The 16,110-nt window shown below is 38.4% G+C and overlaps 1 protein-coding gene across 2 annotated transcripts in view; it reads left to right on the top strand.

Moving 5' to 3' along the window:
* Positions 1-16,110, top strand: part of bcar1 (BCAR1 scaffold protein, Cas family member) — a 143,036-nt gene that overhangs the window by 90,884 nt on the left and 36,042 nt on the right. For both annotated transcript variants that reach the window (XM_052152510.1, XM_052152509.1), the window contains exon 2: positions 11,907-12,608. In XM_052152510.1, the coding sequence (XP_052008470.1) occupies positions 11,907-12,608 (702 nt within the window). The remainder of the gene's footprint in view (positions 1-11,906; positions 12,609-16,110) is intronic.

The following is a 16,110-nucleotide window of genomic DNA, read 5'->3' as shown; positions in this document are numbered from 1 at the left end:
CCAGTGACACACAGCCACAAAGACACAAGATCTCATCAATTTTCAATGAAAGCAGAGCAACTTCCACTGACAAGCGACAGGGACTGTTGGCGACACGATGTGGCCATGGCAAAGGATACGACAAAGCTGAGAAAGTTTAACTTTATGCAAATATAATTAATCAATAGCCACTTTTCCATGATTTGTCCGAACAGTTCTCATCACAAAACCGTACCGTTCAGGTCCAGTTGGCACGGTTACGGTTTATTTTTCCACTGTGGTGCAGTGAAATCAGCAGAATGTACATAATAGATATGTCTGTTGCCGATTTTTCCCTGGTTTTGAATAAACAGGAAAGACATGGCCCATGTCGCAAAAAGAAAAGCAAAGAGAAAAATGCAAAAGGTTTACCATCATTTGCTGAGGGCTTGTATATGTCACTGGCCAAGAACACAATTTTGTTTCAAGGATTTCACGAAATAACTGTAACCTTTAAAGCTAAAAGTTCCCAGACTAGTTAAAAAGGCTGATCAAATGTTATAAAAGTAGTATATATGAAAATAGTATATGAATATATTTATATGTTTAGAGTTTTTTTGAGCTAGTAATCTACTTCCCTGATTTATCAATGGTTCGTCTTCTTAATGATATGATGCAATGAGCACTACTGCATGTTATATGAAACACTTTCGACTGCAGAATGTTCATTTTCAGAAGCAAGAGAACTGCTTCCTTGTCTAATTTGAATGATATATTTGTTTTACCGGCAGTACCTCTCATCTGTGATCAGATTTTCTAAAGCTATGGCCAGAGGTGCAGTCCACCAATAATGTTAGAGCATTTGAACAGATTCAGATTTTAACAGTATTCCTTACTCTTTAAAACAATACAATACAAAAAGTCACAACAAAAAATAAGGACCAGTACTTTTTTCACTAATTAATTTTACCTTCAAGGACATAAGATTTAGGATTTATTTATTTTACCACTGACTTGACCATTTGTTATTGGCTCCTTTTTTTGCTTAGGTTTGTACAAACTTACAAACTAACAATTAATTATGTGCCTCCCACCCTCTGCTCTTTTTCTCTGAGGGCCTGTTGTTAGTGCTCAAGTCTGGTCTTGTCTGTAGTAAATTTACCATATATAGAGGAGGCCATTGAAAATAGAGCAGGCCAGTGGCCTACTGTTTGTCTCTGCCATCATCATTCTGCTATTGTCTTCTATTCTGTGGAGATATACAGGTCCCTTCCTGTAAATAGAGATGGTTTGTGTCCCACTTACAGCATATACCTCAAACATGCTTTAATCTTTTTACAGAGGCATTCATATACATGAAAGTGTCACAGTAGAAGTCAAGCTTTAGAGAATTAAACACTGTATTTGGGGGTGAACTATCCCTTTAACACAAGCAGAAATCTCTTATTTTAATCTATGTGTGTGTGAGCTTCTTTCCACTTGAATGTGTGTCACACACAACTGACTGACATGGCTGATAACGGCAAACGTCCAAACACACGTCTGACTGTCTGAATCACATCTCTGCCCTGACTCGTTGTGTTTTCAGTCTGATGACTATCGGAGCTGTCTGATACAGTGTCTAATCCTTGTGTATATGTCTGAAAATGTGTCTACAGCAGCTTACCATTCGAAACTCTAACCACCTTGTAATTACTCCAGATAACCTGCAACTTATGCAACCTGTAAGCCCTTCAGAACAATAACCCAACTACAGAATAATAACCTAAGCCTGAGATGCTACGTGCATTGTGCAATGTTAGGCCCCTCTCTCCAATGTTCTTGCAAAAAATATTATTTCCCATGTTCTAGCTGTACAGCTCATAGCTGTCTTTGAACACAGTTAACATCTAGCTTTTGTTCTTGTTTGGTCAGGCTCAGGTGTCTTATGTGAACGAAGAAACAGAGACTGCCTTGTTTTGTCTGTGGCACCCATCTGTTTTTAAACCAATAAAAACTTTTGATGAGGTAGGGAACATTTGTTCCCAGGGCAGAGGAGGTGGATGTGGGATAAGAATAGACCTTAGTCAGATTAGACACTATCCTTAATTTGATGTGAACGAAAACAAGGCCATGAGGGACAGCTCGTACAAAATGTCATAGTGTTGCGTACGTGGGTGTCGATCTTTCACCCAATGAAACAGAAAATATGGAGCCTGATCTCATGAAAATTATTTGACTGTGGCTCCATACTTGTATCACAGTAATTCTGAGGTAGTTTGTCCACTGAGTGGCACTAAAAGCAATCAACATTTTTTCCCAAACAGATGAGGTTTTTAAGGTTTATACTCTGAAATAGATAAAACCTCCCTACTCTAAACCTTAACCTAACCGATAGTGTCATAAAAGCAAATGTGTAATGAAAAACACAATTGCAGAAGCAACCACGTCAATTTCTGGTGCTTCTATGACACTTTTAGTTCACGTGCCGACTTGCGTGCTCGTGGTATACTTTGTATCACGTGAAAAGTGTTTAGATGTCAAGATAGCATTGTGTGAGGAATAGAGCGAAAAGCAATTGTTGTTAAACTGATAATCTTGCGTTTTACTCGTGATTTGTTTAAAAGGGAGTAATTGTGAACCACTGGTTTAGAGCAGGGCTCTACGTGTCCTTGAAACTAATGCATGCACATACACAATAAACACACAATAAACACAAACTGCACCCACCTCGCTAACTTTACAAGTGTTTGTCCCATGGGGTCATGTAGAGGCACCATACAAAAGCTGTTTAACCCCACCCTCCTCTACAACAATACAAACACACTCACACACTCATTGACCTGTCTGTGCAGAGCGCGCTCCTGCAGCTGTTACATTACCTTCTGTTCTGTGGCTCTGTCTGAATGAACAGCAGCACTGACATTTCCTTCCTTCCCTCTCTCTACAGCTCCACATCCCTCTTTCCTGTCAAATTCTTTCTCTTTCATTCTGAACATTTCTTATGGGCTATCTACACTTCAGACTGCTATTCAGTTGGATATGTACTTTCCATTTCCATTTCCATTTAAACATCTGGTCTACCATTCCTGCGCTAGATGCAAATATATTGGAGTTCATTTCCATGATGATGCTAATGCCAGGCAGTGCAATTTTGCTGCACTTGATGTGTCTCAGAAAAACTTTTAAAAAAAGAGGCAGCTAGAATTGCTTCGGCAATTGTGATGCAAAAGACAACAGCTGTTATGTGCTGCATTTTTTGTTGTTGTTGTCATCTTTAGGCTCCCAAACTTCTGAATGTTCTGTATGTATTTGGAAGGAGTAAAATTTGCATACTGTATGTGGCCTGAGTCGTATCTTGTATGTGCCTCAAACTAACTCCTGAAATCAGATTGCTATCTGTCTGATATGTGTCTTGGATAGCATTTACACTTGGTATTTTCATGATAGCTATCCGAAAGGTAAACAAATGAAGTGCCAAGTGAAGTGAACAAGTGTAATCTCTTTCACTTTTACTGTCGTCATTAACATGTGGCCCGCAAAACCCTCACACGCTTTTGACCCTTTTAAATGGAAATGATGAACATTTCGTTTTTTGGATGATGACTTTCCTTTTATTCTCTATTCTCTCCCTCAAACTCTTTCATCCATTCTCTTTGTCTTTTTCTCTTTTGTGTTCTCCTCAGATAATAAAGTTTAACATCAGTCTCTGTCTTCTCTAGGTATAGGGGAAGTTTGTGACCTGGACATTTCTATGGTGATGATTGCCATGGAGAAATGCTCTCCATTCTTATATCATCCAATCATCTTGTAAAACTCTTGTTGTAAAACACCTTTTCCTCAAAAAATACCTTGATAACTGTGTTGTGGTGTAGCTGACCAAAAGTAGTGTTGTTACTAACTTTCATAGCACAACTTTAATAGCATCACCAGTAACAAGGTTCTTTTTTGTGATGTAGTGGTATAATGTAGGGCTGAACGATTTGGAAACAAAATCGAATTGCGATTATTTAACAAATATATATAGCGATTGCAATTTAATTAATCTGTATTATGATGATTACACACACAATAAAACTTATAAAGATTTTTTTTTATTTTTGACCAAAATAATGTAATGGGCAAGCATTATTAATTGCCAATAGATGTATTGTTCAAGAAAAAAAAAAGAGCACCATATTCATAAAAGAGTACCATATTTATGTAATAATTTCTTAATTTCCATGCAGCATTGTTTTGCAGTCAAGTTAAACCCTTAAGCCTTTATTTCGGCAGAACAATGCAGGAAGACATTTGTTTGTAGTTGAGTTGACAATGGTCTTTTAAAGCAGAGAAATGCTCTCATCCCATCTTCTGTCCACAAAACCCTGGTGTTCTGAGGTTACTTTAGATTTCAAATAACTGTAGCTGTATCTGTAACTGTAGTTTTGATTTTAATTTGATTAATTGTTCAGCCATAGTGCAGTGTGTCAAAATGTAGTACTGTATTTTATATCACATTGTATTGAATGAACAGGTTTTCTGTAGAGCAGAGGCAAAATTTGCTCTACTAAGTGGCCGTACAGACTGAACATATCCTTGCACTAAAAAAAGCACATTGCTCCTGCATGAGATGCTGATACAATGAATAGGTCAAAGACATCCATCTAGTGCATATGTAAATAGAAAAACTATTGAAAACCAGTCCGGATGGATCCAAAAACATGTTCGGTGTGAACATCTCAAACAGCATTCAGAAGTCTTTTCATTTTAGTAAATCGGTTTGTTCACAAGTTTCATGTAAATTAATTATTTCCAGTTTAATTCAGATTTAATCATTAATTGGACTACCTGTACAGTTTGTGTGGCATTTTTACATTGTTTTTGGGTAGTGAATAGGTTTTCCACATATTTGTTTGAGATCCTATTGTTTTTGTGCCAGATGAATACTGCTCTGATTGTAAAATATACAGTATATAATTGTTAAGTTTATTATAGTAAAGCCTATATATTAAAAAAGATATTGCTCCTTTAAATAGCTACTACTCAGTAGCTTATTGTGTAGTTAACAACTAGTTAAAAAATGTAGCTTGATAGTTGCTTAACTGCTTAAAATTATGAGTAGCTTAAAGTTTGGGAAAAATTACAAAGTAGATTCCCCAACAATTGCTTGATAAATGCAGATACACATACACCAGAAAATACCCTTGAGGGACCAACTCATTTTCTGCCATTGTTTAATGCAATCCTACAGTGCTTTAACATTGTATTTAATGATTGCTGGAGATGAAAGGTGTAATTTATCCTGCACTCTGAAAATGAAAAACGGATCCACTGATCAATAGCCAAATATCTCCAGCTCTGCTGCCGTCTTTAGTGTGTGTGCTTGTGTTCATCCTGTGTACATTCCCAACAAATTATAAAACACTCACCATCACTGAATCATTGATTCGCCCTCATACAGAAACCCTTGTGAATCACTCCCTAAACATGTCCTGTGTCCTAAATGACAAAGAGAGACAGAGAGACTTGTGGAGAAGAATAAGAATGAGTGGGAGAGACAGAAATAAAAGTTTGAGATACTTTCTATAATGGAGGCAAAGTTTAACAGCTTGTGATGTCATCATTCATCCAGAGTCTTTTACTTGGAATTAAAATATTCTCAGGAAAAGGTAAGGACAGCAAGTCACAGGAAATTCCTTTCAGGGGGTTTCTGCAGCTGCCACAATGAAAATGACTTAAATCACCTAATTAAGTTATTAACCCTAAAACAGGCAATGTGTACAACACGATACATACTCTTTAGTTTCTTATAGGGGTATGAGAAAGAGTTTATTCTAATTATTTATCATAGTTGGATCTGTTTTGGGTATGTGGGTCACCTGACTTGGTTCAAATTTTCTGTGATTGTTAAGTCAGTCTGACCTAAAACCAACATGGCCACCGCCCATGGTGCAGGACATGCTGACTTTGTGATAATTAATTATATATTAATCTTACTTTTTTCAGTAAAAAAAAACAAAACAATAAAACTGCTAATATTAATTGAGAACATTGTCTTTAAAGATGCTGAAGCAGAATATGAAGTCTTATGTTGTTCATGCTTTTATTTAGCACAGTTTGAAGTGTGCGTATCCCCTGAGATATGTTGCCAGATTAAGGGAAGTAAAAGGGTTATTCCACAATATTACTCATATATATTTTTTACACTTACACGTGTCATACATTCAACCTTAAAGCTAAACTTTTCTCAGTTTTGTTACACACAGTGCTGGGTAGTAACGGATTACATGTAATATGGATTATGTAATTAGACTACAAAAATCAAGTACTTGTAATTGGATTAAATGACATTTTTTAATATTCATAATCGGAATACTGTTACATTTTTATGGATTACATGATTACATATTAATAAGGCAATGGCAGTAAATTGTTAATTTATGTATTGATCACTCTAATCATTCTCTTTTTTCAATCTTTTGCATTTTTCATTCTAAATCAGCATAGAACTGATATACTACATGTCATTGCTGTTGATTTTATGATCATTCATTTATTTTCATTTTCTAATCATTTATGTATATTTTATGATTTTATGATCAATGAATATTGTTTTATGCACTTACGATGAACTTGATGTATCAGTGTTTTGAATTATAAACTGGCCATGCTCTGTTATTGCTGTTGGATGTAATGTTTAATGCACTTTTTAAAAATTTCATAATGAGCTCTTTTTGTGAGGCTCTTTTTGTTTGTAATAAAGAATGGAATACATTTTCTTTCTTATTTCACTTTTTATGTTAAAATGAAGGTTATCCTACTCCAATCCAAAAGTAATCATATTAGATTTCCCAAATATGTAATCTACAAGATTATATTACTGATTGCACTTTTTGTCATGGAATTTGAAATCAATATCTGATTACAATTCACAAGTAATCTGCCCAGCACTGGTTACACGCACAAACACACACTAACATACTCTCTCTCTCTTTCTCTCTCGCACACACACACATATGTATTATATGTTTAAAAAAAGAAGGGAAGTCAGAAACTTTTTTGAATCAAATAAAACTGAAATATTGATGATTTTTACTTTTTTGTACCTAAATAGGGCAACGTATCCTGGGAGATACAACTCATAAAATCTAAAATATATCAAATATATTAAAAATCCTTTGGATATAAAAAGTGACATGAAATAATTTTTCTGCTAATCATTTTCCACTCTTGTTTTTTTTTAGGGTTAAAGGGCTAGCCATTCACTAATCATTCACTCTTGCTCATGTTGTTCCATACCATAACTTTATTTCACCAATGGAACACAATAGGAGATGTTAGGCAATATGTTAGCTTCAATCACCATTCACTTTCATTGAATGGAAAACATCTGCAGTTAGAGTTAATTTGGATTTCGATCTTTCTGTGATAAGCCTATATATTTCACCATTATAACTCTGAATTAATACATATTTTTCATTGATATTTTTTAACTGAACAGACCTGAGACATATTTTTAGATCACAACCCAGTTGAGAACCACTGACATAGCATGATAATTATGTTTGTCAGTACATTTTCATATTCATCTCATTTCTCCCAGATAATGGCTTAAACTGCCTCTTTGTAAAAGCCAGTGAGGTTAACAAGCTCTCTCAGTTGGTCTGAGAGCTACTCATTATTTTGGCATTTTGTATGTGAGAATGGATAGAGAGGGCTGTTAAGGTATGTGTGCCTGTATGCATTTGTGCCTGTAGGATCGCACGTTCCTCTGTTTATATATGTGTTTGTGCATCACTATGTGTGCATGCGTGTGCCAGCACTACATGGTGACATCTCAGCCAGCTGCTAGCAGGCAGTAAAGCCTCTCGGGCATTATTGTGTCCTACCCCTGTCTCCTATGGCTTCATGGGAGACACTAGAGGGACTGTCCCTCACCCAGGCAGCACAGGCAGGGCATTCATCTGACAGATATGCCCTCAGTGAGCCATTGCTCTCTCTCCTCCAGCTATCAGCATAAAGACAGCATTCATCAGACTGCCTCTGCCACTCTCCACACAGACCTTTGTAACACACAGTGAATCAGAAGCCTCACACTCAGCCAACTATGGAGATCACATTCACTCAGAGAGGAGTTTCTGATATGCATAATTAGCATCACAGCATAAGGATTTGGAAAGAATATGTAGCTGCAGGCTGAATGCCAATTTGCAAAGTCTGTAATCCATATGTAGCATGCAATATAAATACAAATCGATCCTAGATCACAGTTTTTGAAAACGGAATGTCAAAAGTGCTCAGATGATTTACTATTTCTACTGGATTTTGCAGTTGCACATCAGCAAGCTTGTTTTTTATTGCCCACAATCCGTTCCTTAAGAGAAAGAGTTTGCAATGTGTCAGGAATTGCAAACATTTCTGTGTGAGGCTCAATTGAAAATCAAACATTTAAACAAAAACACTAAAGCTAGGCCAAAAGAAAATTACAAAATGTTGTGACAAACAGCGAATGATGGAACAAACAACCCGGTGTGGGGTTAAACTATTGAGAAAATAAATGGAAATTAACCAAGGCAAAGACAAAACCAAAACTTGGGGAACAAAATAGAAAGCATTTTACCAGTGCCTATACTGAATCTTAAAAAAATAATTTAAGTCAATAAACAATAGGCAGAGCAGGACCTAGGGAACATGAAGGAATGAAACAGCACAAGACAAGATTCACAAAGGGGACGTGGTCAATACATGAGAGAGAGAGAAAGAGAGAGAGAGAGAGAGAGAGAGAAAAGCACAGACAAGACCAAACAGGTGACAGGATCCCAACACTAAAAGGAAACCAAAAACAAGTGTCAGGATGCTGACATAATGGTGCTCTTTTGACTTTTTCAATCAGAGAAAAATAGTGAGGAATGCAATGCCACCACCATTCTTAAACGCATTGTTTTAGTTTCATTATAATGTAAGGATTTGCCTCATTTTTTATGTAAGTGCTCGCCTTGCTCCTCCGAGTACGCTCCCATGTTCTCCTTGAATTTATCAAGATTTGCATCAAGGATATGGACTTTGAGGGACATCCTACAGCCCATTGTGCCATAGTTCTTCACCAGCGTCTCAATCAGCTCCACATAGTTTTCGGCCTTGTGATTGCCCATGAAGCCCCGAACCACTGCGACAAAGCTGTTCCAAGCTGGAACAGCTTCTCCTTACTAGTGAGCTTCTTGGGGAATTCATTGCACTCCAGGATCTTATTTATCTGTGGTCCGAAGAAGACACTGGCTTTGACCTTTGCCTCGGACAGCTTAGGGAAGAAGTCTTGAAGGTACTTGAAGTCTGCCAACTCCTTATCTAGAGCTCTGACAAATTGTTTCATAAGGCCCAATTTGATGTCCAGTGTTGGCATCAGTACCTTCTGGGGGTCCACCAGTGGCTCCCACTCGACATTGTTCCTCCCCACAGAGAACTCGGTCTGCTGTGGCCAGTCTTGCCTGTGGTAGTGCACCTTGGTGTCCCTGCTGTCCCAAAGGCAAAGATAGCAGGGAAACTTGGTAAAACCGCCTTGGAGACCCATCAGGAATGCCATCATTTTGAAGTCTCCTTTGACCTCACAGTCGCACTCATCATACTTCAAGGCATCCAGCAAGGTCTTGATGCTGTTGTAATCCTCTTTGAGGTCCACCGAGTGTGCCAGGGGAAGAGATATGTGCTTGTTACCATTATGGAGCAGCACGGCTTTGAGGCTCCTGGATGAGATGTCAATGAAAAGGCACCACTCATTCTGGTTACAGGTGATTCCGATTGCCTCGAATAGACTGGTCACACTGTGGCAGAAGCAGAGCCCATCTTGACGGGCGAAGAAGCTGGAAAAAGGTTGGTGACGCTTCCTCTGATCTGTGACTTGCACAATTTCATCCAACAAGTTTCACTACTTGAGCCTAGACTTCAAAAGCTCAGATTTCCAATCAAGTCATTGAGGTCTTTTTGGTTGGGGTAGTATGGGTTTCTCTCTTCAGCTCCACCTCTAAAATCCCTCAAAATCTATATCCTTGATGCTCATCTTGATAAATTCAAGGAGAACATGGGAGCATAATTGGAGGAGCAAGGCGAGCGCTTCCATCAGGATATACTGGACTTTGAACGCCGCTACCAAGGACAGTATAACAAGAACATGATGGGAGACTACATTTGGGGGCTGATTCGTGAAAATGTTTTACAGTATAATAGAAAAACTACTCACTTCTAAATCTTTTGTAGTCATTTTTGTATTACTTTAGTATAAATACATGTTAATTTGGATTCATATGTTGGTTTTTTCTGACTTTAAGTGAACGAAAAACACAAATTCGCCCTTTTTCTCATTGGAAATAGGTACATTTCAAAATATCACTGTCTTGGACACAAAAGCAAAGTTTGTGGGGAATAATAGACATTTTCTACACTTTTGAGGCATAAGCAATTAGGAACTCGGAGGAGCAAGGTGAGCGCTTCCATCAGGATATACTGGACTTTGAACGCCGCTACCAAAGACAGTATTAGGAGAACATGATGGGAGACTACATTTGGGGGTTGATTCGTGAAAGTGATTTACAGTATAATCGTAAATCTCAGAATATTGCTAATTTCTAAATCTTTTGTAGTCATTTTTGTATTACTATAGTATGAATACATGTACATTTGTATTCATATTCTTCTTTATGTGAACGAAAAGACACAAATTCACCCTTTTTCTAATTGGAAAAAGGTACATTTCAAAATATCACTGTCCTGGTCACAAAAGCAAAGTTTGTGTGGAATAATAGTAATTTTCTATCCTTTTTAGGCATAAGCAATTCGGAAATAACACTTACTTCATCTTACTCACCTACCTTTCCACTGGCTGTTAGCTTGCTCTATACACAGAAAACTCACAGTAGTAGAGCTGTAGACGGGGATATGTTGGAAATTAGCCGCTCCCTCCTTGCACAAAGCACAAGCTGAATAGACTGTCAATCTATAAGAGTGGAGAGGGTTACAATGGAATAAAAGGACAAAAGGTTTGTCTTGATCAAAACTGAACTGTTCTGTCTTTTGCCCATTTGATAACTATTCTAGGGGGTTTCTTTAGTGAACAATGGTCGATGAAAAAATAAAACTGAAAGCAGTCCTCTCTGACAATTTGCCAATCAAATACTGTGAATTTGTTGAAGGGATAATGATAGAGTGCTATCAGCTGCTAATGGCTTCATTAAGATGGCATAGAGAGGGGTGATACAAGTGTCAATTGGCACAGTGCCAGGCTCTATCATTCTTGTGCCAGAGAAGAGGGAGGAAGTACTGGTCCAAAGGGTCAAACTGCGAATATTTGTTTAATTGTCAAAGACCAGATGCACTTGTGGGTGGCTTTTTAAATGAGTGGATAAATGGAGTCCATGTCGTGTAAATGTGTCGGGAAGGGTTTTGGAGTAGTTAGACAAAATGCAAAAAAGCAATACAGCATTACAACACAGTTGCTCAACTAGTTTATCTAGATAATTAATTTACTCGTTTAGTTAGGAAGTGCTTTAATTATGGTACTGGCAGCATACTTTTTCACAGTAAAACACTGTCAGAAAAGTTGTCTTTACATTCATCCCCTTTAAAGCACAGCCACTACAGCTAGACTCATTCTGAGTGATGACTCTGGCCATTGTTTCGTGTCTTGTGCTGTTTTTGAGTGTTCTGCCATGAGCTCCACTTTTTAAGATATTTCTATGTGAGGAAATACCTCTTAAATCCACTTTTCAGAAAGTATTGTAAGAAGCATTCTGTTCCATTTTATGATGTCAACGCCCCCAAGAAATGTGTCTGAGGGTCAGGTGAACCGAAAACTAGCCTAATGATGGGCTTCCTTAAGATCAGTCGACTAGTTGTTCATGCAACCAATCTACTTGTCGATTTTGAAACTGTCGTTTTGCACACTGACAAAGAGAATTTGTGAAGGTTAACTTTTTATTTTCTTTCCTGTCCTGTAGAATGTGTTGGCAAAGGCCCTGTACGACAATGTGGCGGAGTCTCCTGACGAGTTGTCCTTTCGGAAAGGGGACATCATGACTGTCCTGGAGCGGGACACGCAGGGGCTGGATGGCTGGTGGCTCTGTTCGCTGCACGGCCGCCAAGGCATCGTTCCCGGCAACCGCCTGAAAATCCTCGTGGGCATGTATGATAAACAGCAGCAGCAGCAGTTACAGCATTTGTCAACCCAACCCAGCCCAGCCCAGAGCCACCTAAACCTGCCTCAGAGTCCCTACACCAAGCCCACCCTTGCCTCCCAGTACATAGCCATGCACCCTGCCTTTGCCTCGTCCAGCTCTGCCAACTCGACCAACACTGACAGTGTCTACATGCTCCCCCCCAACCACGGCTTGCCTGCCCCCTCCAGCCTTTACCAGGTGCCCACTGGCCCCCAACCACCACAAACCCAACCCAAAGCCCCCGCTGTGGCACAGAAGCAAAGCCAAGCACATTGCATTCCTACTCCACAGGATGTCTATCAGGTGCCACCCTCCATTAATGTTCCAGACCAGGAGATCTATCAGGTGCCACCCACAGCAGGAGGGCCGTGTCCTGGGCAGGATGTGTACCAGGTGCCACCCTCTATGGACCAGACACAGGACATTTACCAGATTCCCCCATCAATTGACAGGAGCTGGGATTCGCCCAAACCTATTGGAAAGGTAGGAAAAGACTGTGTCCTTTACAAATATAAAAGAATAAACACTCCTGTAAACATGTATGACACACGTTTAGATATTTACTTGATATGTAAATTGCAAAACCTCTAAGCATTAATATTAAACAAATAGTTCCGAATTTAAATTCTGATTGGAATCATCACCAAGCCCTCTTACCTTACAGCCCTTCCCCTTCAACCACCTGTCATGATCCAATCAATTTGGATAAAATAAAATCCTGCCCTACTTTTTTTTCTTACTGAATATCCTGTTTAACTTGGAAATAATTAATATTATGTAAGTAAGATGTTGTGAAAAGCATTTCATGTTGACTTTAGCAACAATTCCTTGTCATGGTCATATACAAGGAAGCATGATGAGATTAATGATAAACAGAGCAGTGAGAAAATGTCAGAAACATAAAGAAAGAGTTGAGAAATGTATCAAAGGAGGGTATATGAGAGAAGAGAGGAGAGGAGGGGGTGAAAGGCAGTCATAAATAATGCAGAGGATGAAAACTGTGTGTGTGAATAACCGCGGGCAGTGTAGGGTGAGTAAGCATTTTTTTTTTGAGGGGTAAATACAGGTTGATGCTGTGGGCAGTGACGATCCCTCTAGAGAGCCTCGCAGGCCAGTCTTAGGGCACTGAGCCATATGCTGGGGCTTCCACAGCGACGAGTGAAATGGAGTGCAAAGATGGATAGATGAAGGGAGGAGAGGTTCAGCTGCAGGCCTGCTGACTGTGAGCCAACTCCACCTGTCACATCCACTCTGACCTTCCAGCCATTAACATCTAGACATGACTCAGTATCATGGATTCTGGTCAATGTGACATTGTTACATATAGGGTCTATGCTTCAAACTGTGGCATACTAATAACAGACTATATTATGCTGAATTATTACTTGATAGTTACTGAATGCAGTCAGGTATTTTCAACCATTATGACAGTAACCAGAGGCTGTATAAGGACCAGGATATGGGCCATTCATAGAAAAATGTATGGGATAAATTGTAACTCTCATTGTGGTGATTGTATGGATGGATGTCCAGCTTTTCAGTTAAAAGAGCCAATTGCCATTTTAATAGAGACATTGCTTGTTTGTTTGTTTTTTTCAGCTGGACCAGCCTGAAAAATACTTGCCAATGATGCCATCATTGTAAGATTTATTGCTGATTTGACATATGTTATTTAAACAGTTCTGGAGATTTTGGCATTTCCCCATACATACAGATAGGAGCTGTACTTGTATGCCTAAAATAGCCACTTGGAAGCGTTACCAAGAGGGCCCCTCAGTGGATTGGCTTGCCTTAAAGGGACCTTTACATTCTTATACATTTAATTCATGGATGTTAATACCATGATATATAGTGGTACTTTAATATGTATGATGGTACTGAATGCTTCTTATATTCATATATCATAATTTTTTGTAATTGTGGTAGTGTCAGGTGTGGAGATCCTGTAACATGTCCCTGGTGGATGAATGTGGTGGTTTTGCATGGTATTTAAATCCAAAGGCTTGCGAAACACTAAAATTCCAAGTGAAAAAATGTCAAGTGAAATACCTCAGCAAGATGTACCAATTCTTTGAAGATTTCAGAGATTTTCAATTTACAAATATTTGAAGCATCTATTTGTCTTTCCCCAGCCTTGGTTTTTCTATATTCACTTTTGAAAGAGTCTGTCTTAATGGATAAAACCTTTTCGGCTGCTTTACAATTACTAGAATGACTCAAAGTTGTAGTAGTTCAGAGAGTGTTTGGATGGTGGTAGGGTCTGTGCTGCAAACCCAATGGTTGATAGAGCAAAACTGATGGCAGTGACATAGAAACTTACTATCAGTCTGAATACAGCAATAAGTAAGACTTAATGTGGATCAGTAATCAAGGCCAGAACTGAGTCCAGAGAGGAGTGAAGTGCTTATGTTATTTGGCATTTAGTGGTTTGTTGAACCCAAAGATAATGATACTCATATCTGCTTCCAGAATATTCTGTCACTTTGTCTGGAATGGTAATTCAATTCTGCGTCTTTGATGTTGCTACACTTTAAAACAATTCAACACATTAAACTGTTTAATTGCTGCCTTACATTTTTAAGTGCAACCAGGGTGCCAATGTTATAACCTATAGTGTAACGTTTATTTCACTCTTTTGACCACTTTGAATTCATTTACTGATGAAGAGTTTGAAAACTCTGATAAATAATCAGATCAAGTAGAAATTTCAGACATATACTCACAAAGCACTTCAGTTAATGTTCACATCAAGTATCAGAATCTCAGTGATTTCGAACGTGGCATGATTGTTGGCGCCAGACAGGATGGTTTGAGTATTTCTGTAACTGCTGATCTCCTAGGATTTTCACACACAACAGTCTCCAATCATCCAGTGAGCAGCAGTTCTGTGGATGGACATGCCTTGTTGATGAGAGAGGTCAACGGGTTTTGGTTTTCTTTGCTTTACCCAGTGCTGAAAGTCATATGATGACTGTTAAACAGTACACTATAATTAGAAGCATTTACATTGAAATTGCTAAATTTTTGTGTCAATCCATATTCATTTTGACCATGAACAATGAAAAAAATTACTTTAATTCAGCGCATGAAGCACAGCAAAAATAGACTTTGTATGGAAACGATCACTGCACTGCTGCTTTTGCACCACTCCTGCAACGCATTGCCGTGCTGCAACCACGTGCAGTCTGAATGCTCTAAGCTGTTAACATGGACACTGAAAAAATATGTACTGCATACGCACTGCTTACGCATCATATGTGAAAATGCCGTCAGAATGCACAACATGTTGAACCTTGAGGTACATGGACTACAACAGCAGTGCACTTTATTAAAACTATAGTGTTCCTAACAATGTGCTTACAGTGAGTCAAGAAATCATAGGCCCCAGTTTACTTGTATAAAAACATGTGCAAACTTTTAAAGATTGCATCTTTCAGATGTGCAAAATATCACGTCTTGGCAATTTTTGCATTTCCCCGAAATGAATATGCAATTGAGAGGCGTGCCTCCAAATGCACGTAATAAATGGCGGTCAAGATGCTAATGAATCAAATTGCACCCGCAAAGTGATTTATCAAGCCTGAAAGTCATTTCGGTATCGGAAACTACAAGAGCAAAGTATTACGAATGAAAGGCAGGTATTAATCTGATTTGGACTGTGCATCATGCTGTCATTGTGACAAAAAGGAGACTTTGAGAGCAGATAATATGTACAACACCCTTTATTAACACACATTAATGTGAAATTATATTAATACTTATGAAAATACTTATTTTATTCAATTATTTTAAAACTCGATATCATAACTGCTAACATCATAAGCCTACTAACAATTTATGCCCAAATTATCCATCCATCCATTTTCTAAAGCTGCTTGTCCTATGTAGGGTCACGGATTGTGCTGGAGCCTTAAAAAATATTTAAGTGGGGGTTCTTTCCAGTACTCACTCAGGCCGATACTTACCTGTATGCCGAGCAGGTTTC

Source organism: Xyrauchen texanus, chromosome 21, assembly GCF_025860055.1.
Source record: "Xyrauchen texanus isolate HMW12.3.18 chromosome 21, RBS_HiC_50CHRs, whole genome shotgun sequence".
Classification (NCBI taxonomy): domain Eukaryota; kingdom Metazoa; phylum Chordata; class Actinopteri; order Cypriniformes; family Catostomidae; genus Xyrauchen; species Xyrauchen texanus.
Note: the sequence above shows the minus strand (reverse complement) of the source record. Positions and strands in the feature narration are given on the sequence as shown.